At 37.8% G+C, this 27380-nt stretch overlaps 3 protein-coding genes and 1 non-coding gene across 5 annotated transcripts in view; 2 read left to right on the top strand and 2 right to left on the bottom strand.

Moving 5' to 3' along the window:
• The first annotated feature begins 443 nt into the window (after positions 1-443).
• On the top strand, positions 444-9012 carry LOC123981007 (selection and upkeep of intraepithelial T-cells protein 1-like). The gene is made up of 6 exons (XM_046065604.1): positions 444-651; positions 2624-2965; positions 4673-4880; positions 6266-6330; positions 7054-7164; positions 7388-9012. The coding sequence occupies exons 1-6, from the start codon at positions 591-593 to the stop codon at positions 8032-8034; spliced, it is 1434 nt and encodes a 477-aa protein (XP_045921560.1). The 5' UTR covers positions 444-590; the 3' UTR covers positions 8035-9012.
• Positions 9013-9033: 21 nt separating this feature from the next.
• Positions 9034-21115, bottom strand: LOC123981008 (V-set domain containing T-cell activation inhibitor 1-like). 2 transcript variants are annotated; one of them, XM_046065605.1, is made up of 6 exons: positions 20933-21115; positions 14638-14979; positions 13806-13853; positions 13570-13675; positions 13252-13376; positions 9034-11973 (listed from the first exon to the last, which is right to left on the bottom strand). In XM_046065605.1, exons 1-6 carry the CDS (start codon positions 20985-20987, stop codon positions 11879-11881), a joined length of 771 nt encoding a protein of 256 aa, XP_045921561.1. In that variant the 5' UTR covers positions 20988-21115; the 3' UTR covers positions 9034-11878. The 2 variants fall into 2 exon arrangements, with proteins under 2 accessions (XP_045921561.1, XP_045921562.1); XM_046065606.1 differs by lacking the exon at positions 13252-13376.
• Positions 21116-24948: 3833 nt separating this feature from the next.
• LOC123979879 (Fc receptor-like protein 5) overlaps positions 24949-27380 on the top strand; it is an 8920-nt gene continuing 6488 nt past the window's right edge. Inside the window, exons 1-4 of the mRNA XM_046063988.1 lie at positions 24949-25082; positions 25998-26258; positions 26423-26683; positions 26848-26960. Of these exons, the coding sequence (XP_045919944.1) occupies positions 25052-25082; positions 25998-26258; positions 26423-26683; positions 26848-26960 (666 nt within the window). The 5' untranslated portion in view covers positions 24949-25051. The remainder of the gene's footprint in view (positions 25083-25997; positions 26259-26422; positions 26684-26847; positions 26961-27380) is intronic.
• trnar-ucg lies at positions 26859-26931 on the bottom strand. Its single transcript has one exon. It is a non-coding gene; the product is annotated as a tRNA-Arg (tRNA).

Below are 27380 nucleotides of genomic sequence, written 5' to 3'. Positions count from 1 at the left end.
AACAACTGGTTAATATGTATTTCTAAATATATTTCCTCTAGCTATATAAACAGGTAAAAAAAAAAAAAACATTTAAAGCGCACCTTAACTTGACACATTAATGCGAAACATGTTTTGTGCCAAGCCATCTACCCACCATTTTTTAACAGGATTGTCTTTTTAAAGCACACCTGCCCTCAAAATAATTAAGAAGACTTTTTTCATTCGATTATTTGAATCAAGTCAAGGGCAACTGGACTTGGTTGAAGATACTGGAAAAGTCCAGTTGCCTTTGACTTTAAACTTGAATTGATAACTAGGACCTAGATGACTGAGAATCTTCACAGACTTCATTCAAATAACTTTTGTTTCCCGGTCGCATTGAACGCACCATCTTCTCTACTAATACGACGCTGTTCTTTAAATCGAAAGTATAGTTCAGTAAAACTTTTGCATGAACCGGGAAGAGTCAGTCTGACTCAGGTTACTTTGTAGACAGGAGCTATGGATGTTGTTTCCTAAGTTTCAGACACTCAGTGTAGCCTATTTAAATTTTTTAAACCTGTAATAGATCAATTGTTTCTATGTGTTTTTTTTAATTAGTTTTAGTTATGGCCATGTGTCGCCGTCTCTTCCTGGTTGCTTCCCTGTATGGTTTTTTGTGTTGCGCAGGTATGTATATGAGTGTTGGATGTTTTTATCTGTTTTGAAGCCTTTACCTTGCGTTGAATTTGTGTTGTCATAGATGTGTGGTCCTTCTGTATATCTGGTTTTAAGAATCTACACTAGTGATAAATTTCATTTTAATAGCCTTTTAACACTGTCCCAGTATACCTGAAACATGCTGTCCCAAATTACCACAACACCTTTGGTAATTTGGGACAGCAAGAAAATGTCCTAATTTAAAAAATGGAAACAAAGTCATTTCCAAACAATATTTTGTATTTTGGTACACTATTACACCATACATGTTTTGTATAGGCCTATCATTTAAAACTACAGTATATTAGTCATAAAATGTTTTACCCTTAGGCCAAAATCAAGCTGAAGCCTGTCATTTCCCGTTAACTCTTGTTTTTTGAGACCAACTTCTTGTTTGATGAAGACCACACCCCATGTGATGACATAAATTATGTACTTTAGTCATGTGCATTGACAGCAAGGTCTTAGCAATAAGTTTGACTTAAAGCTTTCAAGGGAGAAGAAAAAGTTTTTTTTGTTATGCTGTCCCAATATACCTGACTTCACCCTATTTTTGGTGCCCAAATGGGAAGTTAAGCGCCAGAGGCTTTGTAGACGATGTTAAGCGGTTGCAGTTTGGTTGGGTTTGAGTCCACTAGGCTGCAGGCTGGACCACCAGGATACTCACAGCCAAATAATACGGTCTTCACAGTGGACCAGGAAAAAAGGCTGCAGATGTAGAAGAAGGGCAGCCAATATCTAATCCAAATGTGCATTAACTGTGGATATTCTAGTTAGCTAGCTAAGTTATGTTTATATTATTTTTTTATTAAGAAAAAGGACATAATGAGTTTGCAATTACGTATTAAGAAGGGCAGTGTCAAACTTTCGAAATAAAAGCAAGAATAACATAAATTATTTAAATGTAGGCCTATATCGTTGTGCTTCTTCCACGGATGAAACAATGCGCACCTTTCGTTCAAAGTGAAATTATACTGAAGTGTTTCCACATTTAAAAAAAATAACACCTGGATAGAACACACACGTGAGTTGCTGATGACAACAAATGACTTCTGTCTGTAATGTTATGTTTTAAAATGACGTATAGCCTATCTGAAAAGTGTTTCAATCGTCCCGGCTCTATCCCTAGGCCTACAGGACGCAGTAGCCTATTTGTTAAGGTTAAAACAAATTGCGTAAGGAGGGAAAGTTAACATGGAAGTAAATGTGTGAAGAGCTGAGTGGTGGTGCGTAAGCATAGAGCTTACAATGCAGTATGGTTTTACACCTCTGGGTAATTCCTCTTTTATGACATGACAATATCAGACAATACCACCTTAAAAAAGCTACAGCACCCTGATACAAGCTGATGACGATCATAAGATGTGTGAAAACGTTTTAAACGTGTTAAATTAAATGTCAACAGATCACCATGGTCATTAGGTTTCATTAATTAATTAACTAATTTCAGTCTACCTGGTGGACTGACTGAATAGCAGATGAAACAAGCTGTAAATCTAAAACTGAAATATCAGGCTTTTTAGATACTAAATGCTCCACTGATATCACTAGCTAAGTTTCTAACGTTTCTGTTTCTTTTTTGTGGCTTAGCAGGACACTGTAGTTTTTAGCAAATGTTAGTCAAACAGGAGTAAATTTATTGGGAACTATTTTCATCTGTGGATTTACACACTTTAATGCTCTATTTGGGGCAGCAGGACGGTGTGTAAAGTTCAGTAAAAATAAACTGTGTATCTATAAATGTGTTTCTAATAGTTTTTGGACAACAACAGCCTATGGCACAGAGGAATAAGCTGTACCAGGCTTTGGATACACAAAAAGTACTTGTTGTACTTCAGGATACATTCAGTGTTGGTTTTGGTCTTTGTCAGGGGATTTGATGACAAGAAGAAAAATATGAATTTCACCACTACCATGTTTTGTGTTTTGTTTTGTTTCCTAGTTGGAGCCTCGGAGAATAGTGTATCAAGGAAGATCCAGGCCCTTGCTGGTGATACTGTCGTTCTGCCCTGCCACATCAGTGTCAGTGATGACATCCCAACAGTAGAGTGGTCCAAAGAAGGTCTGCATCCAGACATCGTCTTCCTGTACCGCGATGGCTGTGAGACCCACGAGATGAAGAATCTGGACTTCCAGTTCAGGTCAAACCTCTTCATGAACGAACTGAAATATGGAAACATCTCACTGAGGGTTACCAACGTGCAGCTGTCTGATAAAGGAACATACATTTGCAAGACGCTCCAGAAGCCGCATCAGCAGGTCGTTGCAGTGGAGCTTGTTGTGGGTATGTCCGAACAAATGTATTCATAGTAAAAGCTATTGTGTGACGTTATTCTCTCCTAAAAGCTGCTTGTTTCCTTTATGAAGAAGGGTCCAGCTTGGAGTGCTGCACAGGCCTAGTTGTTTATTACAGATGTTAAGTTTCAGTATCATGGTTAGGTTTTGTTGGTACAATGTTTGAATGGTTTAAAAACAGCAAACTGCACACTAGGTAATACTCCCATGAACATTTTTTAGTAATTCCACCAAGTCATGTTTCAGGTACATGTAAAGAAATAGCGTACAGGGTTGCGGGGGGCTGAAGCCAATACCAGCTGCCATCGGCAAAAGGCAGGGTACACCCTGGACAGGTCACCAGTCCATCACATAGACAAACAACCACTCACACCACTCACCAATTAACCTAGTTCACATGTTCACATTAGTGTAGCTTAGCAAAGTTCAAAGGTAGCAAAATCTGCTAACCAGCTCTTGTAAAGCTCAATAATCAATAGGCCTAATAATCTTTGTTACAAAGATTGTTTAATTATTAATAATTGTTTCTGTAGAAAAAAGTGTACAAATGACAGTAAGCTGTTTTATGGGGCATTATGTGCCCTATATCTAAAGTAAAATTGAGGTAAAACTTGGAGTGGTGGGTGGGACAGTGCATAAGACACATGCCATTGGTGTAACAGACCCGGGTTTGATTCCCACTGTGACACATCCACCAGTGTGTCCCTGGGCAAAACACTTCACCCCTAGTTGAGGCGTGCAACCTCTAACATATACAGGATGTAGCAAATGTAAGTCACTTTGGATAAAAGCTTCAGCTAAATGGGTTAAATGCAAAAAAAAAAACCCAACTTTTGCATGAACGGGTTGAGTGCTCTGTGGACAGGACCTATGGATCTAAGTTTCAATTTACTATTTTTCTTTATTTAAAAAAAAATTGGTAATAGATACATTGTTTGAATGTGTTTTGTTTTTGTTTAGTTTTAGGTGTGTATGAGAGTTGAATGTTTCTGTCTTGTTTGATTTGTTTTGTTATTGAGTAGCTAGATCACCCAAAAAGTAGTAGTGTTTGGTAAGGTTAAGATTAATTGTGTAAGGAGGGAAAATCAAAAGGGAAGTAAATCTGGTGCAAACTGAGTTTTGGGAATTATGATTAATGCAGAATTATTTTTACACCTCTCCCTTATTCCTCTTTCATATAACTTGACAAATAACAGTAGTGACCCTTGACCAGTAATGATGGACAGCTTAAATAGGTTAATTAACAATAATCTTTTTTACAAAGATTGTTTCATTATTAAACAATAATTATTTAATTTATAGAAAAACAATAATGGCAATGACAATTTGTAATAATGACAGTTGATGTTTTCTGGAGAATTATGTGCCAGACTATTTCTTTGCTTAGAGAAGTAACTTCCTGGCAACGTCTCAAAACTGCATACATAACATAAACCCCCGTAAAACATCAGCTGTTTTCTAGTTTCCAGTTTTTACGCTAAGCTATGATAACCACACAGATGTGAGAGTGGTACCAATCTTATCTCATCAGACGCTCAGCAGGGAAGCAAATAAGCATTCCCAAAATGCTTTCAGATAATAGTGCATACAGACTGTTTAAACAGATTAAAAAGAATTTATTTATTTTACAAATGTTGACAGATATATTGGATGGAAAGTTCAAAGGTCACGCCTTGTATAATTCTTGTTTTTCTAGGTGCAGTTTCTGAGCCAAAGCTCTCAGCTGTTCCTGCTGTGGATGGTGGAAAGACTCTGCAGTGTGAAGCCAACTGCTGGTGGCCGGAGCCTGAGATAACGTTTCATGATGAACAGGGAAACAACATCAGCGCTGAAACCCAGAAGAGTTATCTAAACTCCAGGGGATGTTTCACTGTCACAAGGAGAGCGACTGCTACCACCAACAGGTTCAATTTCAGATTAATACTCATTCATACTTCCATTTTCAAATCTAAGTTGTCATTTGCTTTATTTACTTCACCCAAGGAGGTTAGAGTTTCCGTTAGCTCAAAATCTTATATACTCCACTCAATATGTGTCAAGCAAAAATCAATTTCCAGCAGTAAAGGCTCTCTCACACTAAAATCTGGAGAGAACCGTGTATTTCATGGCAGCAGATGCATTTAATAGTTGTTGAGATATTTCAGTCTGGACCAAAGTGGTGGACTAACAGACAGGCTAACCTGACATTGCCAACCCTTGAGCGACTCCGCTAGCGAGGCTAAAAACAAATGTTATGTCAGTGTGGCGTCAGCGCTGATGATGCACTTCCTCATGTGTTTATTGGCCGTAAGCTACAAAACGTGAAACATATTAGTTCATGTAGTACTCTACAGGTTGGTGTTTCATACCGGTGAACAGAGGTGGACGCAATATTCCACACTGTAAAAGTACTGCATTGAAAATGTTACATAAAAGTATGTAAATATAATCAGGTAAATGTACCTAAAGTATTAAAAGTAAAAGTACTCAATACAGAAAATGTCTCCTGTGACTGTTATACTATTATAAATTAGATAATGCAATTATTATTACTCATGTATTATTGTAAGCAGGGTTTTACTGTTTTTTTTTGTATTGGACTGCAACTAATAATTATTTTCATTACAATTTCATCTGCTGATTATTTTCTTCAATAATCGATTTATTGTTTGTAAAAAATTTTAAAATAGTGAGAAATGCTGTCACAATTACCCAGAGCCCGTAGTGACGCCTTCATAATGCTTTGTTTTGTCCAAACCTTCAGGCCAACAGACCTCAACATATTTAACAACACATTCAAATAATAATTAAAAGGAAAAGCAGCAAATCTTCATATCTGTGAAGCTTGAAACCATGAATTGTTTTAAAATGAAAAACAGCTTAAATGATAAAAATAGTTGCCAATTTTATTTGTGTCAACTGACTAATCATTTCAGCTGTACTTGTATAAACTGTTGGGTAGTTTAATAATAAAACATACTTTATAAACTCTATATGTTTTGTTTGTAAAACTTAATTTATAAAGTAACTACTAAAGCTCTTAGATAAATGTAGTGAAGTGAAAAGTACAATATTTCCCTTTGAGATGCAGAATGAAGTAGAAAGTGGCACGAAAAGAAAATACTCTACTACTATAAGTAAATTACAGGTACTTCCAATTTGTACTTAATTACAGTACTTGAGTAAATGTACTTAGATACTGTCCACCACTGGTGGTGAAAAAGAAGCTACGTTTTCCAGCATCAACTCTACACCTTTCAATTAATAACTAACAAAACTAAAACTTGCAACTTGTGTCTTTTCATCACAGGGTCACCTGCAGAGTTCACCAGCCGCAGATAAATCAGATGAGGGTCACAGATATTTACATGCCAGGTACGCTGCCTTTTTAATAATCCTCTTATCAACTGGATTAACTACATTCACATGCTTTAAACCTCACTGCCATTTTCACAGCCGCGTACAGGTCTTCTATAATCAATTACGCTACTATGTATGCGGATTAAAAACTGTAACTAGTTTTGGGTTTTGTTCTCTCATCATCTCTTTTCCCTTGACAATTATAAGTTTTCTCCAATATGGCAACATCTGTAGTTTTTCCAGAAGTCTTTACAGTTAACACATAAAAGGCCAACAACAGCAACAACAGTCAATTAATTTCCCATTAATTTTTCTGAATATTTTGTTCTTTCAAAAAATGTGTACACTAAATTATGTTAACATATTTTGGTCATTATTGCCTGTTCTAATGCTGTTTTGTAAGATTTGGATCATATTTCAATCATTTTAGGGTAATAACATACTGATATTATTCTGACTAAGATCGTTAAGTCAATTTTATGTATCTGACATTTAGATCGAATATGATAATTGGCTGTGCTTATTACAGCCACAGATACCAGATGTTTTGGATTTCAATAAACCCTTTAAATGTGACTGTTCTTAGTTTGCTAAAAGTGGTAGATGCATGCAGTGCTGAACTGAAGCTCCTGATAATCTTAAACAAATTACTCAGAAGGTCTTTTTGTGTAGTATATCGCATTTCTGAAATATCATATAAGAAACTTATTTCTGTGTAATCTTTGAATCTCATTTCAGATGACAGCAAGATATCCTGCACTGTAATCGTCATCATCGTTGGTCTGATAATCATAATACTTTGTTTTTTTACATTTTTTGCCTACTTGTACAAGAAATGTGGAAAATCAGGTAAGTGTTTTATCTGCAGCTGCTAAGTCCCAAAATTCATCACCATCTTCCTCAGCCAAATGCCCCCAAGACACAAATATGTGTAGAATATTGGTGATATCTTTATATCAATGTCTTTTGATATGATATTGGAGTTTCCAATATATATTCTATTTCTGTTTGGGAGTTTATAGTAACAAAACTGAAATGTCAAGTGAAAACAGAACATTTTTTGTTCACACAGCTGGGGGACATAAATTGCCAGACAATGGAAGTACAACAGAGGTTTACACCCAGAGAAACCAGGCTGACATGGGAAATGCCTGCAATGAACATCTGAGAAACATAGATGAACTGATGTTGAGCCTTCACGACAAAGAAAAGATCATCCACCAACTAACTGAAGAGCTGAAAGAAGTCAGATCTAAGCAGAGTCACGTTGTGTGCCAGCATGACCAGCCCCTGTTTGACCATAGTCCTTCTAATCCCTCACCAGACGTCTCAAAACCCAATAACCCACCCCCACACCAGTTTCCCTACGACAACAATCCAAAACCAGCGTCCTCAACAAATGGCAAACGTCCAAAATCTGTCAACCTACCCCAGATCAAAGATTCAAAACCTGGCGTCTCAATACAATTTCCAGCAGCTGGCCCCCTGATCCAAAGAAGCGGTCACAGCCACAGCAGCCCTGCTCTTTTGACAGATTACAGTGCTGTGTTGCCCGGTCCTTTTTCAGAGGAAAATCCTGTTCGCCGCACAATGAGCCTGTCTGTGCCTCGTCGAAACAATTACAGGGCCCAACGTAGATCCACCTTCTCCACCCTGTCTAATAACCCGTACAGTGTTCTGGCAGATTTGCCTGAAGATTCGGAGCTGTTGCTGTCATGAGAACAGCAGGAATGTGATTGTGAAACTAAAATCTGTGGTGCTCGTGGCTGGGAGTTTCGGTGGGTTTTATACAAATAGTTGGCATAACAAATATTTACAAAATGCTTGGGACCCATGAGCCTTTGTAACTCGGTGAACTGGCAGCAGCTGGCAGCAAAGGTTTCAGACATCTCGAAACCTTGTATGTAGCAGTGTGCAACATATGGTGATCTGACCTTTTTAGACCCATCTTATAATACCCGTTACACATGGAGTCCTTTTTTTCTCTTCAGGTGAAAAACAATTTATTAATTTAATATTTCAGAATTAATGCATTCATTCTCGAAATTTAAATATTTCATCTGTAGCAATAAGCTTAAAAAGTGTTTCAGGGGTTGTTTGTTTAGTTTTTTGACCGTTCAGCATTATCACAGTTTCATAAAGTCGTCTGAAGTCAGCGAGTGGTCCACTTGGCTGTCCAATTGCAAGTCACCCTGGATGGTGACCCTCAGGACTCTTGACTCATTGATTCAGATTTCTGGTATTTAAACCATGAAAGCTGTTTTTGCAGTTACTTTATGTAGATTCATTATCATGTTATCAACCTAATGTAAAATTTCTCTTTATGCTGCATTTTTATATGTATTCTGTCTGTTCAGTGCATAATCTTTATTTCAAAAGTCCTGTGCACATTTCACATATGCATTAAACTACTTAGGGATAGATTTAATGGGTGTTTGATTTTTTTACATAGCTTTTTTATTATTTCACGTTGTTCTGTAGTTTTAAAAAGTAAAACTAAACTGAAAACAAGAAAATTTAATGTTTGCATGTTTTTGAAAATTACAGTGCTCTTATTTCACACGCAATTCTAAAACCTTTGAACAGATAGAGCGCCCACTTATGATAATTTGTGGTAATATTTGTTTGTGCAATGTTTAGGTCAATCCAGCACCATTCATTGATTTATACATAAAAATATGAAATGTGCTATAAAAATGAGGTTGTCTTGCATTTTTTTGTAAATAAATAACTTTATATATGAAAACAGACCAACAAACAGCTACACAAATACAATGAACCATTCACACTGTCCCATCTCGTACCCTCCCCAAAAAGTCTTTCAGCAACACATGAAATAAAACAGATTCATTCAGTACAAATACAAGCACGTAGCATGTAATACTAATTTGGACTGTTTACATGCATCATTACATTAGTTTGGGAATGATTTAGAAAAGTGGGAAAAATTAGTCAATCACACTTCAAGTTTTAAAAGAAATAGTTTAAAAAATGATTATTTGCTTTCTTAGAGTTAGATGGGAGGACTGATACCACATTAATCCCTGTTTCCAGACTTTGTGCTAATAAGGCCACTGGCTGTATTGATCTTTTGTCAGTAAGAAAGTGGAACTGAGCAAAAAAACAAAACATCTCCTTTTTATGTATCCTTCAGAAGGTTAATGAGGTTGTGTTTTTGTTGAAAGGCAGACAAAGTGCAACAAAGTGATGAAAGCGCAATACCTGGATAAAACAATGACAACCAGTGAGTGGACAAAGTAACAAACATGTTAACATAATGCAGGACAGTTCAAGAGCCACAGTGCAAAGTCATAAAGTGCAGTCCACTAAAAAAAAATAACAGACACTAACATAAGGACTCTTAACACAGCTTACAGTACTGACAATTAGTCAAAATGCCTGTACAAAAAAAAATATTGTTAGTGAACCCTAGACTCTGTCTGCATAAAGCAGTCTAAATTCTAAACTGGCATTTTAATGTGTAAACGATTGTGTCCAGATACATTTTTCTATCACGTAATGCATATTGTTAATTATTGTTAATTGGCACACAGCAACATTCAAAGTTTTGAGACCTCAATTTTTGATAAACACAGAAGGTGCCTGCACGTAGGTGATGCCTTTGTTAAATAATATCACAAAGAGTAGTGCGGTCTAGACCTGCACTATATGAAAAGTGCAATGAGATAAATTGCCGCTATATGAACAACAAAGAAAGAAAAAAGTAAATCGAAACAGGTGAGTTTTCGATTGTCTCCGCGCATAATGGGAATATCTGGCAAGATCATTTGCAGCACACACAAAAGATCCAGATTTAGAATAAACACAAATGGAGATATCCGTTTCTGCGAAAGAAAGCCTCAAATATGTTGGACAATTTAATTGGGAGTTATAGCAATTAATACTTGCATGCAGTGCAATTTATTTTCATAAATAAGGTGAACAGGAGGAAAAAATATTTAATTTGATGGCGTTTTCAGTGCGTCAGTTGAGCAAATAGGAGTGTATAGTTTCATTTAGCCTTTTCACATGTTCGTTGCCCTATCGAGCCAAACACTGTGTGCCCGCGGGTGGATGTGAGGCTTGTAAAAACACATTATGGAAATATAACACTATTTTATGTCATTTACAGCAAGTCATATTTCTTTCAACTCATCGCCAGCCTCATTAACTGAGTGGACTGTTTGTGTAGCCTAAATAAATGTAAACACAGGCGGAATGCATTTGGTTTACTCTTTTCACACACTTGCCACATTTTGATTGTGATTTATAAAAAGGGAACTTGCTTACAGATGTGCATACACATGGTTTTATAATCTTAATATTTTTTGACGTATGCCATTTTTGGCTTTTGGGCGTATGTACACTTTTAGTGAGGGTTCTGCGCACAGTTTTATACAAGTTCGCTACGTCAGAACCTATTTGGCAAAAGTGTTTTCACTCCCATTTTGCGCATTAGGCCAACTTTTGACAAAGGCAAAACCCACCTCAAGTGAGTGTAAAAACTTTTTAGCGGATTTAAGGGAGGAGGTTTTTTCGAGTGACACATTTACACACACTCATACTTTTTACACACATCCACACACACCCATCCACATCTGGAACCCACAGTGTGTCACCTAATCTCCAGGTTCCTTTCCCATTTTTTGAGACTGTTTTCACATTTGAATATTGGTCCTTGATTCCAGGGTGCTTCCCTGTATTTATCCAGCTTTATTTATAATTCCCTCCTCCTTACTCCTACTAGATACTGCGCAAATTAAATGCAAAAACTACCATGCCCACTAAAATCTTTCCTCACACTGCAATATCTATTAAATGCCTGAGTGTTTTATAGAAGAAATAAATAAATAAACTTCACATCACGGCTTAAGGAAAATGTGGGAGTTACAGGTGTGTACAGTTACTCAGATCACCTCACAAAGATCTTTAGATGGAATAAAAAAACCTCCATCTGTCTTCTGTCAACTGGTTCATAGGCTGCATCTCTCTGTTTCCCATCACTTGCGTCTTTTTCTAGCGTCTTAGTCCCGCCCATCAGGGATGCATGGAGAGATGCAAGGAAACCAAGCGAGAGAGGGGACGAGGAAATATGTTTTTAGAGACATGAGACGTCCTTTCCTCTGAAGCGTCACATGAAGCAAAAAAAGACGTTATTTTCCGCTACCTGCCAACCAATAAGCAAGTGATACACTGTTACTTTGAGTTTGTTACTTTTTGCGTTGCCAAAATGCTGGATTGTTGTTGTGCTTTCCGATTCACTAATTGAGCAGACAAGCCTGGGCTTTGTTAGGTGAGGGTTTCTCCAGAATATAAAAAGTAAAAATTAGAGGCGGCAGGGACCTGGCAGTTTTTAACGGTAGAAATGTGGCAGCGAATGCTGTACGGTTAAATGGATGGGAAATGCCCAACACTTGCAGTTTGTGTTCATATCTGTCTTTGTGTTAAGTTGAAAGGTGATCCAAATAAAATCTGACTGCTTTTCGACGTCTCTACGGGGGAGTCGCGGAGTTGGTCTGTTGTTTTGCCCTCCAGATCACCGCGCATGTCACGTGACCAAAAACTATGAATTGTTGTCTGGGTTTTTCAAGTTGTTCAGTTCCTCTGGTATGTTGTCCTGATTGCTCCCAGTGTTGAGTCTTCTCCCCGCTGCTTTACCTTAAAAACAAAATAATTTGTCAGTGTTGCAATTCATGTTAACTCCTCAACCTCAAATGCCACATGAGGTCAAATTCCTGGTAATAAACCACTAAACAACCGGTAGTGCCCAAACACACCATTTGCTTTAGTTTCTATATAACTAGCCTGTATCATGTGACGAGGATTATGATCAGTCCATTATTCAGGGTCATTAAATGCAGTTTCAGTTTCATAACATCATCATTGCTCAAACTTTGACAAGCGACACAAAGATGTCATTTATGCTTTAAATTGTTTTCTCTCTCTCTCTCTCTCTTTTTTTAAACCTGTCCTGCCCAGCAGCCTGGTATCCAGTATAAGGAGCTGGAAACCATGGTTTGCCAAACAGATTTTACTTTAACAAGAGAGTATTAATATACTCCTTAGTCTGTTTTATTATTTATTTAAATATGTATTAATTTGTCACTGGGCCAGAAAGGGGGGCAGACATGGGGATGAGGGGCACAAACACCACACAAACAGACAGCACAGAGAAAGGATAACACCTGCAAGAGAATGGAGATGGGGGTTTGGGGTAGAGAAAAACAGACAAACAAACAAAAAAAGACCCTGAAAAACAAAGAGACAACCAGCCGAACAGCAGCAATAAACAGCTGACATAACAAAACAATTGAGGGAGAAATGAAAAGGAGAAACAGTCAAGCAAAATAAACAAACATAACACAGTCATGAGAGCTGGGATAATAACAATTAATTTCATTAAGTAACTTAATGAACTGCATAAAGAATAATGAAAAATTGAGTGTTTTCTAACTGTAGGATCCAGACGTTTCATAGAGGAAACTGTGTCTGTCTGTTGACATACTCTAGTCTGCAGTGTAGTTCAGACACTTCACTTATAAACCAAAAAGGTGCAGAGTAACATTTGGCTTCATGATCAGAGTCCATATCCCCCTCTCTGCAGTGAGTCTGCTATTCAATCAGTCACTTGATAGTTTATAATGCGCCATTCATCCAACCGTTAAATTAGCAATGCGGTAGGTACAAGCACACCTGGCTTTTTAAGGGAATTGGGAGATGACACTCTGATTGGTTTATTGCATTTAACTCCCAAAACACACCCATGAATTCACAGTACAACCATTTTGAACCATTCTGACCATTTTTTTCCTCAACATTAAATTAGCAAAATTGGAGATGGACACGCCCAAATGCAACTGCACCACGCGCTTCACGCAGTGCGCTTTGATCGTTAAAATAGGGCCCTTACAATTTTATTTGTTTCTTTTTACTTACGGCTGCTTGTTGTCTCTTTGTGTTGATCTATGTGTGTTGATTTTTTTGCCTCTGACATATAACGACGTTGTTTCTGTGTTTTTGAGTCGTGTACAGACAATAAGGATGCCTGAATCTGAAAAAGACTGCAGTGAATGAATGAGACAGTCCAGAACTGGGCTAAAAGAGGACTCAGCTATGATTCAAGGAGTAACGGCAAGAAACATCCCGATAACAGTACAGTACTATAAAAGTATCCAAGAAACTTCATGATCAACATTTACAGCATTATTTAAAAAAAAACTACAATCAACAAATGAAGAAAAGTAAGAGACTTACTTGTATTTCGACATCTTCTTCCTTCTTACTATGACTATTATGATGATCCCAAAGATGATGACAACACCACCAACAATAACACCACTGCCAATGGCAACATTGTGACCTAAAAGAGAAATATGTCAAAATTTGTGGTTTACTGCAAATCATAAAATCAATCTTTTTCACCACTTGTGTACCTTGCATTTGTAGTATTAAGCCCTGGTTTATATGTAAAACTCATGATATTTACTCACTGGAAGCCTCTTTCAAAATATCTTTATCTTCTGGGACTGATGCAGAGGCTGTCAGAAATTGAAACAAATGTTAGTTTTACAATTTTGAGTAAAGGAAGATATTTAATGTGCTAAACTTGGCTATATAACTTGATTTTTAATCCAGAAACTCACAACCCACAACTGTTTGGTTAGTTCTTTAAAAAAATAACATACTGGGATCAACTTTCGCCTTTGGTGTGTATTTTTTGTTTTGTCCTAAAAAATTAAAAGAAGTGTTCAACTGCACAATAAGAATACATTTACAACACAACTGAATCCCGTTTTGAGAAAAATACTCATACAACATTTGCCTGTTCAGTTTCTCAATGTGTGTGAAAGTGCTATAATATTATTGATGGCTACATTGCAAAGCTTTGTTCTTTAGATAAAAAGACACATTTAAAGTGTACATGGTCTTTCACTGAAGTTCTGACACAAAGTTCAGAGTACTCGTCAGGATCAGTACTACTCAGCCTTTGAAAACAGCTGCACAATATATTTTGCGGCCCTGAAGGGAGCTTTTTAAAGCTAATAAATGATGTCATCACGGTTATCCAGAAAAAAGAAAGAAGCAGGCATTTGGAAGGCAAGGTAAGTTTAATGAATGATGCTTGTTTCTGAGATGCATTATGGGAAATGTAGTATACAGTGTTTTGCAGCTTGACCCACAAAAGCACCCGGCTATCTCAGAATGAATTTTTCAAATACTGTCTCAATTACAATAATTATTTTTAAACATCTGTCTCCCATAAGTGTCCTAACTTTATGAAAGTAACAAACTACATCGCTGAACTAACTTTACAGTACTTACCTACAATGAGGACAGCGTATCCTTTGTTGACCTTACTCCCTAGTTTGGGAATGAAGCATGTGTAATTTCCTGCATCCGATTTGTTTACTGAGAAGAGTTGTAGTGAGATGTTTCCTTTGCGCATTTCATTGTGAAAAAGAGATGTCCTGCCCTTGAAGTTATCGTGCTGAAGGTTGGGATCATCCCTCCTATTCCGGTAAACGTGCACCAGTGTTTTATTGAGTGTCCACTCTACTGTACGGGTCCTCGCATCAAGAGGGGGTCTCAAGCAACACTGAAGGATGACGTCCTGGCCGACTGATGCTTTAACTGGCTGATCTGAGCCCATCAGTTTAGGTTCTCCTAGGAAAACATGCGAAAGCATCATAGAACACATTGAGTTTGTAAATGCTGGTTGAAATTAGAAAGATATATCATATCCACCTTCAACATAATAATAACAACAACAACAATTTAAAATAACAAAATAAAAATGTATTCTTTCCTTTCTAAGTTTTGGATCAGTTCCTTCCTTTTTTTCCTCATGAAAGTGTACCATGATGTGTTCGACTGTCTCTTGTTGCCCACAGTATTCACAACTGCCTGTGTAATGTTAGCCTATTCTGAATAAAGTGCTTTTTTTTTAATCCAGTGTGCCCATATTAAGACAATTAATTCATAAGTCTTGAATTAATTGTCTCTTCTCTTCTATTCCTTCTTGCACTTCTTATTTTTCACAACTTCAACATGTACATAATGATAATAAGAGGGCTTAAAGCAAGAAAGTTTTCTGTGCCTGAAATGTGTTGAAGGTTATGTGTGATGGAGGGTAGGGGGCAAGAGCGTTAATTTGTGTTGAAATGTGGTGGGGACATGGAGGCTCAGATTAAAGGTGTGACATACACTTAGCTCATGAGACATGAGGAAACACAATACTGATATCTTTTATTGCCCAGCGTTGGCTTGTGTTTCAGGCTAGGGCTAATGATAGTGTATTCATTATTATATCAGAAAATAGTATCGGTACTGTACTATAGCCTATAGTTTATCACTATAGTAATATTAATTCTAGTTGGACAGCAGTATCATCTCTGTGGGATTTTTTCATTTATTAAATCCTTGTGTTAGAAAAATGCTCTACATGTTAATTACTAACTCGTCAATAATCATTAATGCAAAACAACAAGTTCAACATTTCAAAAGTTTGCAGTAGCGCGTCAAACTTTTTTAATGTCCCGCCCAATTCTTTGATTTGTCGGTTCCAAACCATCCAAGGTGTACTCTCAGTGGCAGGGTAATAACACAAGATCAGATCCAGGTTGAACTGTACTGGAAGAACATACGGGAGAAAGAGGCATCCCACAACACCAATGCTCAGTGGCTAGTGGATCTAAGAAAAGATCACAGCAATCTCCCAGTACAAGAACCAGTAACCATTACAACGGCAGACATCCAAGAAAGAGTGGCAGGTATGAAGAGCTGGACAGCACCAGTCCACCACCTGACATGATCCATACCTACTGAAGAAACTAACTGCACTCCATGAACGCCTGGCAGCACAAATGAACCAACTGCTAATGGATGGGACCCACCCAGAATGGTTAACCCAAGGATGGAAAATCCTGATTATGAAGGATCCCCAGAAGGGAACAATCCCATCCAACTACCAGCCAATAACCTGCCTCTGCACAACATGAAGCTCCTGTCAGGCATCATAGCGGCTAAGATGAGTAGGCACATGGCTCAATACATGGACAGGGCCCAGAAGGGAATAGGTAGTAATACCAGGGGAGCCAAGCACCAGCTACTGGTTGATAGAGCGCATATATTATATATATATTAATGAAATGTATGGGGTTGATTGGTTTATTATGTAGTATGTATGATGCTTTGGCAATATTGTTGTTACACATTCATGCCAGTAAAGCTAATTTGAATTGAATATAATTGAGAGCAATGAACGTTAGCTAGCATAACTGCATTAACCTAGGCGGCAAGATGGCGAACCAGGCAGGTTGCATATTGTAAGCTCTAGCTCAATTGCCCCGAAATGTACTTAAAAAACTGTAAACACTCGAAAAAATTTAAAATAGTAAGTTGGACTTTTGGAAAGTGAAGTAGAAGTTGAGCCCTCGAATAACTTTTGACCGAACATGCCGAGCGAGAAAGCGGGTGCTAGCCTAACTGCAGCCTCGAGCCTAACAAACATGAGTGACCACGACTACACGCAGATGGAAACTTTGAAGGGTCGATGGATCCCTAAAGTGGTTTAACGAGTAACTTCTATAGACACTTCTGGGAACATCTGAAAGACCTTTGTTTCAACATGTTAAAAGACGTTTCTGAAACCCTAACTCTACCAACCACAATGAAGCAAGGAATCTTCACCCTCATACCCAAACCTGGTAAAGACCCCAAATGAACTGACAGTCCTAGACCCATAACCTTATTTAACAGTGACTATAAAATCTTAACTCATATCTACGCAAACAGACTAAAAACTGGTATCACTCAAATTATTTCAGACACATTGGGATTCATAAAAATGTTTTGTGTTCTAGAACTATTTGGTTTTGGTGAAAATTTTCAAAATATATTTAAATTACTGTATAAAGATACTAATAGTACAGTGTTTTTACCACAAGGTGCATCTCCAAGGTTTTCTATTGATAAAGGCATTAAACAAGGCTGCCCCATCTCCCCCTTTGTTCGTCATTGCTGCAGCAGAAATGCTTTCCATTCTTGTTAAACATTCAGACTACTAACTATCAGCCAACTGGCTGTTGACACAACTATATTTATGAAAAACTGTGACCGAATTCCTAAGGTTCTTCATACAGTTGATTTCTTCTCGAGAGCATCTGGCTTAAAATTAAACCTTAATAAATGTGAGGTTTTTCTGATTCACAATTCCACCCTTACATCAGTTCATAATATCCCTGTAAAATCAGCTGTTAAATACCTAGGGATGCAAATTACTAAAGGATAAGGACTCACTCAATAATCTTAATAGTTGGAATAATCTGGATAAATGCAAATTTTATCTAAATTCCTGGTCTCAAAGAGACATCTCCATCATAGGCAGAATTTTTCTAACATTTTTCTACTCCTTATCGCTTCCTAAAAATGCAGTAAAAGCCATAAACCAAGCTATTTTCAATTATATCTGGAAAAGGAAAACTCACTACATTAAGAAAGGCACTATGGTTTAAGAATATGAGGAAGGCGGTAGTGTCCGGTCTTGGTCTTGAGACCGGTCTTAAAACTACTTTTTGATGGACACATTTGTACTCGATCTTGTCTTGGTCTCGCACATAGAGGACTCGGGATTTTATTTCAAGACCAGTCAGGACCATAACTTTGGGAATATCAATAAACTGCTTTTGCCGTTAACAACTCCTTCCCATGGTAAGTATGGAAAAGGAGTGTTGAATAAAGATGGTTAAGTTGATTTCAGCGCTTAGTGTTTGTATGTGGGTGTTTTAATAGGAATGTGAATCTTTCAGATCAATTTGAGAAGTGCCTATGATCTCGTTCCACATTTTATTGTGTGTCATGTAATGTTGGGAAATGGTCTTGGTCTTGACTTAGTCTCGCCCTCCCTCGGCCTTGGTCTCGACTGCTCTCAGCCCCTAAAAGTCTTGGTCTTGTCTCGGTCTCGATAAACTCTGGTCTTGATCTTGACTTGGTCTCGGTTTTGGCGGTCTTGACCACAACACTAGAAGGCGGACTTAAGGCTATTGATATTGAGCGCATTAACGGTACTATTAAGACAAACTGTTTAAGGTCATTTTTAATTCATGAAAAATAATTTTGGTTTCATATTCCAAGTGAAATTTTTATGAAGTTAGGAGGCATTGATTTCCTTCTTCGATGTGACTTGACCTAAAAAAGGTCCCTGTCAATTTATCCTTGTTTCATCAACAAGTTTTACTGTATTGGAGAATGATATACAAACATCATTTTACTCCTCACAACACCCCATATGGAAGTGCAGGTATGTGTTACTTGAAAATAAATACATATTTTTTCCTCACTTACTAGAAAAAGGAATATGGTCTGTGATGGAGAATACAGAAAACCTTCATTTGAGGACTTTGGTTCCAAATTTAAGCTTTTCGACAGAGGCCAGTACGCCAATGTTGTCAAGGCAATTCCTCAAGCTGTAATTGTGACAGTATATAATTTTATAATATATAATAGTGTGAAACCTATCATCTCCCTTCGCTTTTGGTGAATGATCACAATTTCATTAATATAAAATTACCTAACCTCATTTTTCGGCAAACATTTGCCATTTGAATTATATCTGCTTTCTTTCCACAGAAATTCCATTTTTATAATTTGCTTAATGCTTTTGAATGCTATGAAGCTCTCTAAGTTAGCTGATGACCTTAAGCATACAGAAAATCTCTAACTATCTTACTTTACTCCTTATTACACCCCCCCCCCTTTCTTTTATTTATTTATGGGTTTATTTATTTATTTAAAAAAAAAGATATATTTATTTATTTATTTTAATGTATGTGACCTTCTGGTCTTGTCTGTTCCCTTGTTAATTATGCACTGGTGTGTACTATGCCACTTTGTATGTAAATTTTGTCATTAATACAAAAAACATGTCACCGACAAATATTGTGTGGGATGAGAGATGTAGTTCATTGAATGGGTTTCACACAAAACTAAACGTAACTTTACTGTTTTAAGACAAACTGTGACTGTCTTGACTTACAAAATTATATTTTGAATTGACCAATATCATTTGTGTAATTCGGAGCTCAATTATAATGGGATAAAAGAATTGGAAACTAAATGCAAAAAAGCTATTAATTTTACTGTGAGCAGTCGCTGGGTGTCACTGGGGTGCAGATAAACAGTCACTAATTGACATATATAGAGCATGCATGAGGTCAACAATAGATTATAGTTGCATAGTATATGATGCAGCAGCAAAAACATCATTGGAAAAACTAAATTACAATACAGAGCTTTACGAATATGCATTGGAGCCTTTAAGACAACTCCCATTAACACAATACTCATAGAAGCTGGACAGACACCACTGGAGTTAAGAAGAGAGAAACTAGCGTTAGCATATTCAATCAGATTGAAAGGAAATGGGAAAGAAAACCCTGCAAAGGAGATAACAAAGAATTGTTGGAAGTACTTCAAGTTTCGAGGGCATGGGTTTGGAAGGACGGGGGGAAAGAGAGTCAGGGAATACGGAATGGAAGCAGTAGATTTCACCACAACAAACCCAGTCAGTAACAATCCACCTTGGCTCTATCCAGACGTAAAAACAGATTTTAGTATACTGAAAAAGAAAAGAGGATGGGGAACAGAGGAAGTGGGAATACAGACTATCAGCTTCCATAATTATCTAAAAATCTATACAGATGAATCTAAAAACAAACAGGAATGTGTGGGAATTGTAATACATGTAACAGAATTCAATATAAATATCTCAAAACGATTATCAGATAGGCTATCCGTACATACAGCAGAAATAGTGGTCAGTGGTCAATAGTAGTCATTATAGCATTACAGAGTTTTGAAGAGGTCAGACCTACTAGGCTGATATTATGCACAGACTCCTTAGCAGTTATTAAAAGCATTCAGTCACTGACATCTGTCAGAGAAGACCTACTGAAATGTTTCACAGCTTATTAAGATTACATCAGGGAGGGATAGATGTTCAGTTTTGTTGGGTGCCAGCTCATGAGGGAGTAAATGGAAATGAGATTGCAGACAAACTAGCAAGAGAGGCATTACAAAAGAAGAGTTCAAATACCACTAGGAAAAGGAGAAGGCAAAAGCAGTCATTAAAAAGAAAGATATTGAAATGTGGCAGAAATGGTGGGAGGAAGACAGGAAAGGAAGGAGTTAATATAAAATACAAAAGTCTGTCAGACTCAGTAATAAAAATTATAGGGAAGGGACAAGGCAGGAGTCATCATGATATGTCATCATAATGACAAGACGGAGAGTAGATCCCACAGGACTGAATGGCACCTTATTTTTATTGGAGAAAAGGAATAGTGAAAAGTGTGAAAACTGTGGGGTTAAAGAAAATGTTGAACATGTCATTTTGCACTGCATATTGTTTGAGTTGTTAAGACAGATATTTCAAGATAGGGTTCAGGAGGCAGGGCGGGAATGGAATCTGATGGAGGTATTGGGAACAGGAGAAAAAAAGGGCATAAGAATCACCAGGAAGACATTATTTAAATTTCTTAAAGACAATGGGTCGAGTAGAGTCGCGGCGAGTTGTGCTGGCCTACACCTATAGCATTATCCATCACCTCCAGCCACTCACCTTGTACGCTCAGAACAACACACAGCGCAAGGCCAGTGAGCAACTTCACCAACATCGCTTTCCCATGCAGTGCTCAGTTGGAAGAAATAAAAAAGTATCCTTAAAATAAAATAAAAAACTTTACGGAACTTTAGTCACGTGTTACGTTGTCGATGAATAGCTGCACCTAGTCCAAAACCCCGAACGATCTTGTTTTGTTTTTCTCTCTCCACGTGGCAGTTTCCTGGTCTTCTACTTGTTCTTTTTGTTTTGTGGCAGATTGCAACCATGACTTTTGAAGGTGCATACCGCCACATAGTGTATCGGAGTACGTAGCATGAACTATGTTCGTTGGGACTACTTTATATCATCAAAAAAATAAAATAGTAGAGAAGAAATTTACCGACCTTGCCAACGGTAAATATAAATAATCATTAAATCATGCCATACTACATTTAAAAACATTTCTATTGAAATGAGCGACACAACGTCAACTTACCTCCATCTTCCTGTCCAAGTTACTACGCTGAGTGCAGGGCCGTTAAATAAGATTTATTATATGGATCATTTAATGGCCCTGGTCAAACCCACCAATACAATCTCTTATTTGGACAATTTTTTACTTGCAAAACTATTTAACTTGCAAAACTTATTAACTTGCAAAACTGTCTGACTCACAAGGAAAACATTTTTGATTGCAATCAAATAATATGACATAATAGCAATTAAAACATTTTGTGACACAAAACAGGCCTGTTTATTTTTAATTACAAACTTGATTTTTGATTGCAGTGCGATAAATATTCTCTCAAAACATTTGTTTTTGCTTGCATTAAAAAGACACAAAAATAGGCTATGTTCATAGCTGGCACACAACAAAATGGTGCATTACCGCCACCAACTAGTATGGAGTGTGGAATCAGAATGACTATTACTAATTATTTTAAGCCAAACAAACAAAACTTTCTGTCTTACTCTATCTTACTGATGCTAACTGCCACATCGATGTATTTTCTTTTTGTGACCTCCTTTGCAGCCTTATCTGCCATTTTGTTACCTTTGATGCCAGTATGTGCTGGCACCTACACAAATATGACTGCAGTGCCCATCATTTGAACTCTATATGTTTGCTGTATTTCTATCAAAATATCTGGTCTACTGTCTGAATGACTGCTCTGTAAACTGATTAGTGATGAACTTCAATCTGAACAAATAATCACTCTTAATGTTCTTCTTAGATTTCTAGGTCTAGCTTGAAGGCTCGCTACAGCGGGCCTTATGTGGTCCAGAAAAAGACTGGTGATAGAGATCTCATTTCGACTCCTGATCGCCGGCGTAGATCTCTTCTCTGTCATGTTGATATACTAAAATCTTACGGTGACAGGGAACCAGTGCAGCTCACACAACCCTGGGCTGAGTTCCCCTCCGACAAAACGTATTGAGATTAAACTCGCCCCAGCTGTAAAGTAAACTCCTTTGATCTGCGCTGTTAAGCCAGTCAGATTTCAGAATCAGAATCCGCTTTATTGCCAGGTATGTGTACACATACGAGGAATTTGACTCAGGATTGTACATTGCTCATGATGTGCTTACTCATACAAAAATACAATAACACAATAATAAAATAAAATCAGACACAAACTACAGAATAGACAACACTAACATACACACTATGAACAAAACAATATAGACAGATTGTAAAATAGTGCAGTGATCAGAGAGCAAAGGATGCAAGAGTAAATTATTATTCTCATTATGTACATGTTGAAGGTAGATATGATATACAGGTACACATACACATACATGCATACATGTACACATGTGCACAGTGTGATGGAACATAGTACAAAGGATGCTGTAAAAAATGACCTATGACCTTATGACCTGAGGTAGGTGTCTTGGTATACAGTATATACAATATGACATAGTATGAACAGCACTGAAATAGAGAATGGTGAATAAATAAATAATAAGTGGAAACCAGTAAACAGGTGACTGGTTAGAGGCAGAGTGCAAAAACGAGGATCGGTTCAAGTTAGGAGGTGTTATAGCCGCTGGTTTGGCCGCTAGTAAAATTTACTTTAAAGCATGGGGCACTTCCTGTCGGCTTGGAGGCATTGTGAGGCTGCCCAGCCGACCAAGTCCCAGTACTTATGGTCCGCCTCGCCCCGACGTGTAGTTACATTTTTAAGGAAGTGCATGTCAGGCTACAGCGTAGGCGATAGCGTAGTGTACAGTATAGGCGTGAGCGTAAGGTACGGGCTTCTGCCGAGGCCACGCTGTCGATTTGACGCAGAAGTATAAATTGCACTTTAGGTGCGGACCCAAATGCAGACAATACGCAAGGAAGGTGCAGTTCAAAATATTTATTGACTCAAAAACCAAACTGAAACAAGCTGTGGGATCACAAGGTAAAGTCCAAAACTGAGGAAATCCAAAAAGCTAAAATAATCCAGAGCACAGGCAGAGTACTCCAAAGACAACAGCAGAACAGAACACACAAGCAGGCAGGGCGATTAAATACAGGTGAAACACATGAGCGATCAAACAACAGGAAACAAAGCTGGACAGCTAGACAGAGACAGGACCAAACAGGAAATAGGACTACACTAACATGGAGACATAGGACTAAGACACAGACACAAGAAGAGAACAGACAGGGCACAGTGATTACAGGGGGAGCAGACAGAAACTAACTACAACCGTGAAACAGACTAATGTAAAACAGAACACAAGGTAGACAAGACCAAAATAATAAAACACAGAAATACACAGACCAGGAATAACACTAAACATGAATTAAAAGCACAGAACTAAGAACTAAGGCTACAACGAAAAACACAAAACCATAAACCATAAAACCAGGAAAACAACAGTACAAAACCAAATTCCTAACACTTCCATTTCTTTTGTTTGTTTTGGCAAGCCCATCAGACCTGTTATTTTGTTTGAGTTTAGGGTTAATTTTTGACTTCTTTCTCGGTTCGTTTAATAAACATATGGTTTTTGGTACAGTTCCTTGACTCAGTTGATCATGTTTGACCACCTTTGATGCTCCTTGTCCACTAAGAGATTCAGGCTCTCCTCTTGTCTGGCTCTCTCTGTTCCTCTGTGTTTGTCTGTTCCTTTTTCCTACCTGTGAGTTTGCCTCTTGTTTGTTGGTGTAATCTTTCCTGCTCCAGATCAATTCTTACTACAGTTATACTTTTGACATGGTGATTATCCATTTTGTTGATCTATTCTGTACACACAAAATCTTTTGCATGTCTGCCCATCGAGGAAGAGGCTACTTCATTTCCTGTGTGCTCAGCATGAAGCAGATGGCAGGTGTGAATCTGTGTGGGTGTAGAGAGCACAAGATGTTTTCGTGGTGAGATGTTTACTTCTATACATTGAAGTATGTGGAGGTGAGATGTATTTTAGAAAGTCTTACCTTGGTACCTAAGTAGAGAATTGTGAGCTAACTTTAACACATATCAGCTATTGAGACTTAAATCAACGGTGACAACAAGCATACAGTGAAGCGTTAACTTTTTAAAGAATTGTTCTGTACTTTGTTACTGTGATGTGTTCACAGCCTGGGTCCATTCTTTTATAAAGGTTTTAAACAATGAGCTTAAGTTATTAAGATGTATAAATGTAAAGTCATTGTAGCTTAAAGTGGGATCAGTGAAACTGCACCTGTGTGTCCATTCAGAAAATAATACATAGTAAATTAATAAATTAAGATAGATAATAAAGTAACTGAGGAAGCTGGTTTGAAAAGTAGAGATACCCCTGGAACAATAGTTGGGACATTCTGACATTTAAAAAAAAGTGACACAAATGTAATGACGACGGTTTGAAACTTTTTCCATTATAAACACAGTATTTTCCCTTAACTGACACACAGTGACATTAAACCTCTGCAAATAAGGTCTGCAGCAGTTCAAAGTTAAGTCTCAGATAAACAGTGACGTTTAGTGGCTTTAACTGATTTCCACAGGACACAGCGATAGTGTTCATTCTTAACCACAGGCAAAGGGTTTTCTGTTGTATTTAGTTTTGTTTGATTATTTCCGTTGGTCAGGATGTGGGCTGACTGCTAGCTCAAACTTTCTAAATACCCCAGAAGAAGACGACAAGCAACTTGAAGACAGGATGGAGATGACCTCGCTCTGCCTAATGCTCTGTGAGAAATTACATTTTTTAAAACATTACTTTCTCACTGTTCTCTCTTGCAGCCTTTAAATATATATAAATATATATGTTTTCTTTCAAATATAATTGTGATTCAGCTGTGAAGAACAGGATGCAATCAACTCTGCCGATCAGTCAAATCATGGCAGATTTTGGCGGAGGTTTTGAAAATATTTTAAAAATCATAGTTTGCAGATAGTTTCCTCCATTGCACTGTTGTTGTAGTAAAGGTGTGTTGATCAGCTCTGTATCTAGCTTACAGAGTTTTTATTCCTACGTTGGGATTTGCAGCAAGGGTTCTTTTATTTCAATTTCACTTGCGTTCAAACCAACTTCCAGTAGTTAAAAATTAATTCATGTTGTAATGATTTGCCCTTGGAAACAGTTTAAAAGGGTTAAATTAAGATCAAGTCTGGATTCTAGAGGTAATGATGTAGCTGCAACTGTTGTTAACAGGGTTGCTGGTAAATCAGATTACCAGTCGCTTAAAATAAAATTATAACATAATTTAGTTTAGCTTTTTTGGGAACAGTAAGTGTGACAAAACAATTGAAACCCAAAGGTCCACCTGCTGGTTAGCTTTTTGGAGCTTTCAACCTTTATCACACTTATTGTGTAACCAGAATGCAAAGTTCATGTGATGAAAATTTCTTTGAACTAAATTTCCATTGTCACTGTATGCGCTCTTACTACTATTTATTGCCGCTCTTACTAGTGCCTTGTGTTACTCGTAGATCTCTTACTTTGTTGATGCTTGTATGTTGTTCTTCCAATATAAGTCACTTTGGATAAAAGCTTAAGTTAACGCTGTGTCGTGTCCCACAGTGTGATACAGTGACATCTGCAACAAAGAAAAGCCAAAAACCTCAAAGAGCTACACTATCTGATCCGTTCCTATATTTTTCAGCCACGCTGACCATCCACCCCAACAGATCTCAGTTCTTCTGGTATGACTCTGTCAATTTGACCTGTACGGTGGCGGGAAACTCCAGTGGCTGGAGATTCAAGAGAAACACCTCCTCTCTGACTTCTGAGCTGTGCTCCGGCTGGGGAATGCAACGTGAGTCCCACTGTACCATTCAGGATGCCTATCCATCAGACACAGGAGTGTACTGGTGCGAGTCTGAGCGGGGGGAGTGCAGCAACACCGTCAACATCACTATCGCTGGTAACTCCAAGTGTGCATGGAGCTTTTATGCATTTAAATTTGAGGGTGACATTATGATGTGCAGGTCTGATGGGGACCAGAAATGGTTCATTTGTTATTCACTGGAACAATTTGAAGATTAAAGTAGAAGTCGTAGGACCAATGACACCACTGTTTGTTTTCAGATGGTCCTGTGATCCTGCAGAGCCCTGCACTTCCTGTGACAGCAGGTGATAGAGTAACGCTTCTCTGTTCCTGCAAAGAAGAAAACGGCCAAAAACCCAGATCTGATTTCTCTGCAAAGTTCTACAAAGATGGTGTTTTCATTGGGACTGAAGCTGCAGGAAGTATGACCTTCGCGACGGTGTCCATGTCTGACGAGGGTTTCTATAAGTGTGAACACCCGACGAAAGGAGAGTCACCACAGAGCTGGCTGGCTGTTAAAGGTGACGATGATGTTCTGTGCTATTGCGTGATGTCTACTGTTTGTGGAGGTCAGCTTTAGCATTTCAATGCTTTCTGTATTCTATAGTACCTGAAATTTACTTTTTGAAGTAAATTGTTCTTGATATGGCAGCAAATGTTTTACCTTAAAGTTGTTTCAAATCAGGAGGCAGCCTTCAACCACGAAGGGACTCGAACCCTCAATCTTCTGATCCGAAGTCAGACGCCTTATCCATTAGGCCACGTGGTCACATGCAAGCGTCTGTCCCTGCAATGCAAGTCATGTGCATTATAATGTTACACACATGGTTTACATGTCTGCCCATCGAGGAAGAGGCTACTTCATTTCCTGTGTGCTCAGCATGAAGCAGATGGCAGGTGTGAATCTGTGTGGGTGTAGAGAGCACAAGATGTTTTCGTGGTGAGATGTTTACTTCTATACATTGAAGTATGTGGAGGTGAGATGTATTTTAGAAAGTCTTACCTTGGTACCTAAGTAGAGAATTGTGAGCTAACTTTAACACATATCAGCTATTGAGACTTAAATCAACGGTGACAACAAGCATACAGTGAAGCGTTAACTTTTTAAAGAATTGTTCTGTACTTTGTTACTGTGATGTGTTCACAGCCTGGGTCCATTCTTTTATAAAGGTTTTAAACAATGAGCTTAAGTTATTAAGATGTATAAATGTAAAGTCA

This window comes from Micropterus dolomieu, linkage group LG12 (genome assembly GCF_021292245.1).
Source record: "Micropterus dolomieu isolate WLL.071019.BEF.003 ecotype Adirondacks linkage group LG12, ASM2129224v1, whole genome shotgun sequence".
NCBI classification, from domain to species: domain Eukaryota; kingdom Metazoa; phylum Chordata; class Actinopteri; order Centrarchiformes; family Centrarchidae; genus Micropterus; species Micropterus dolomieu.
This window is presented reverse-complemented; position numbering and strand designations above follow the sequence as displayed.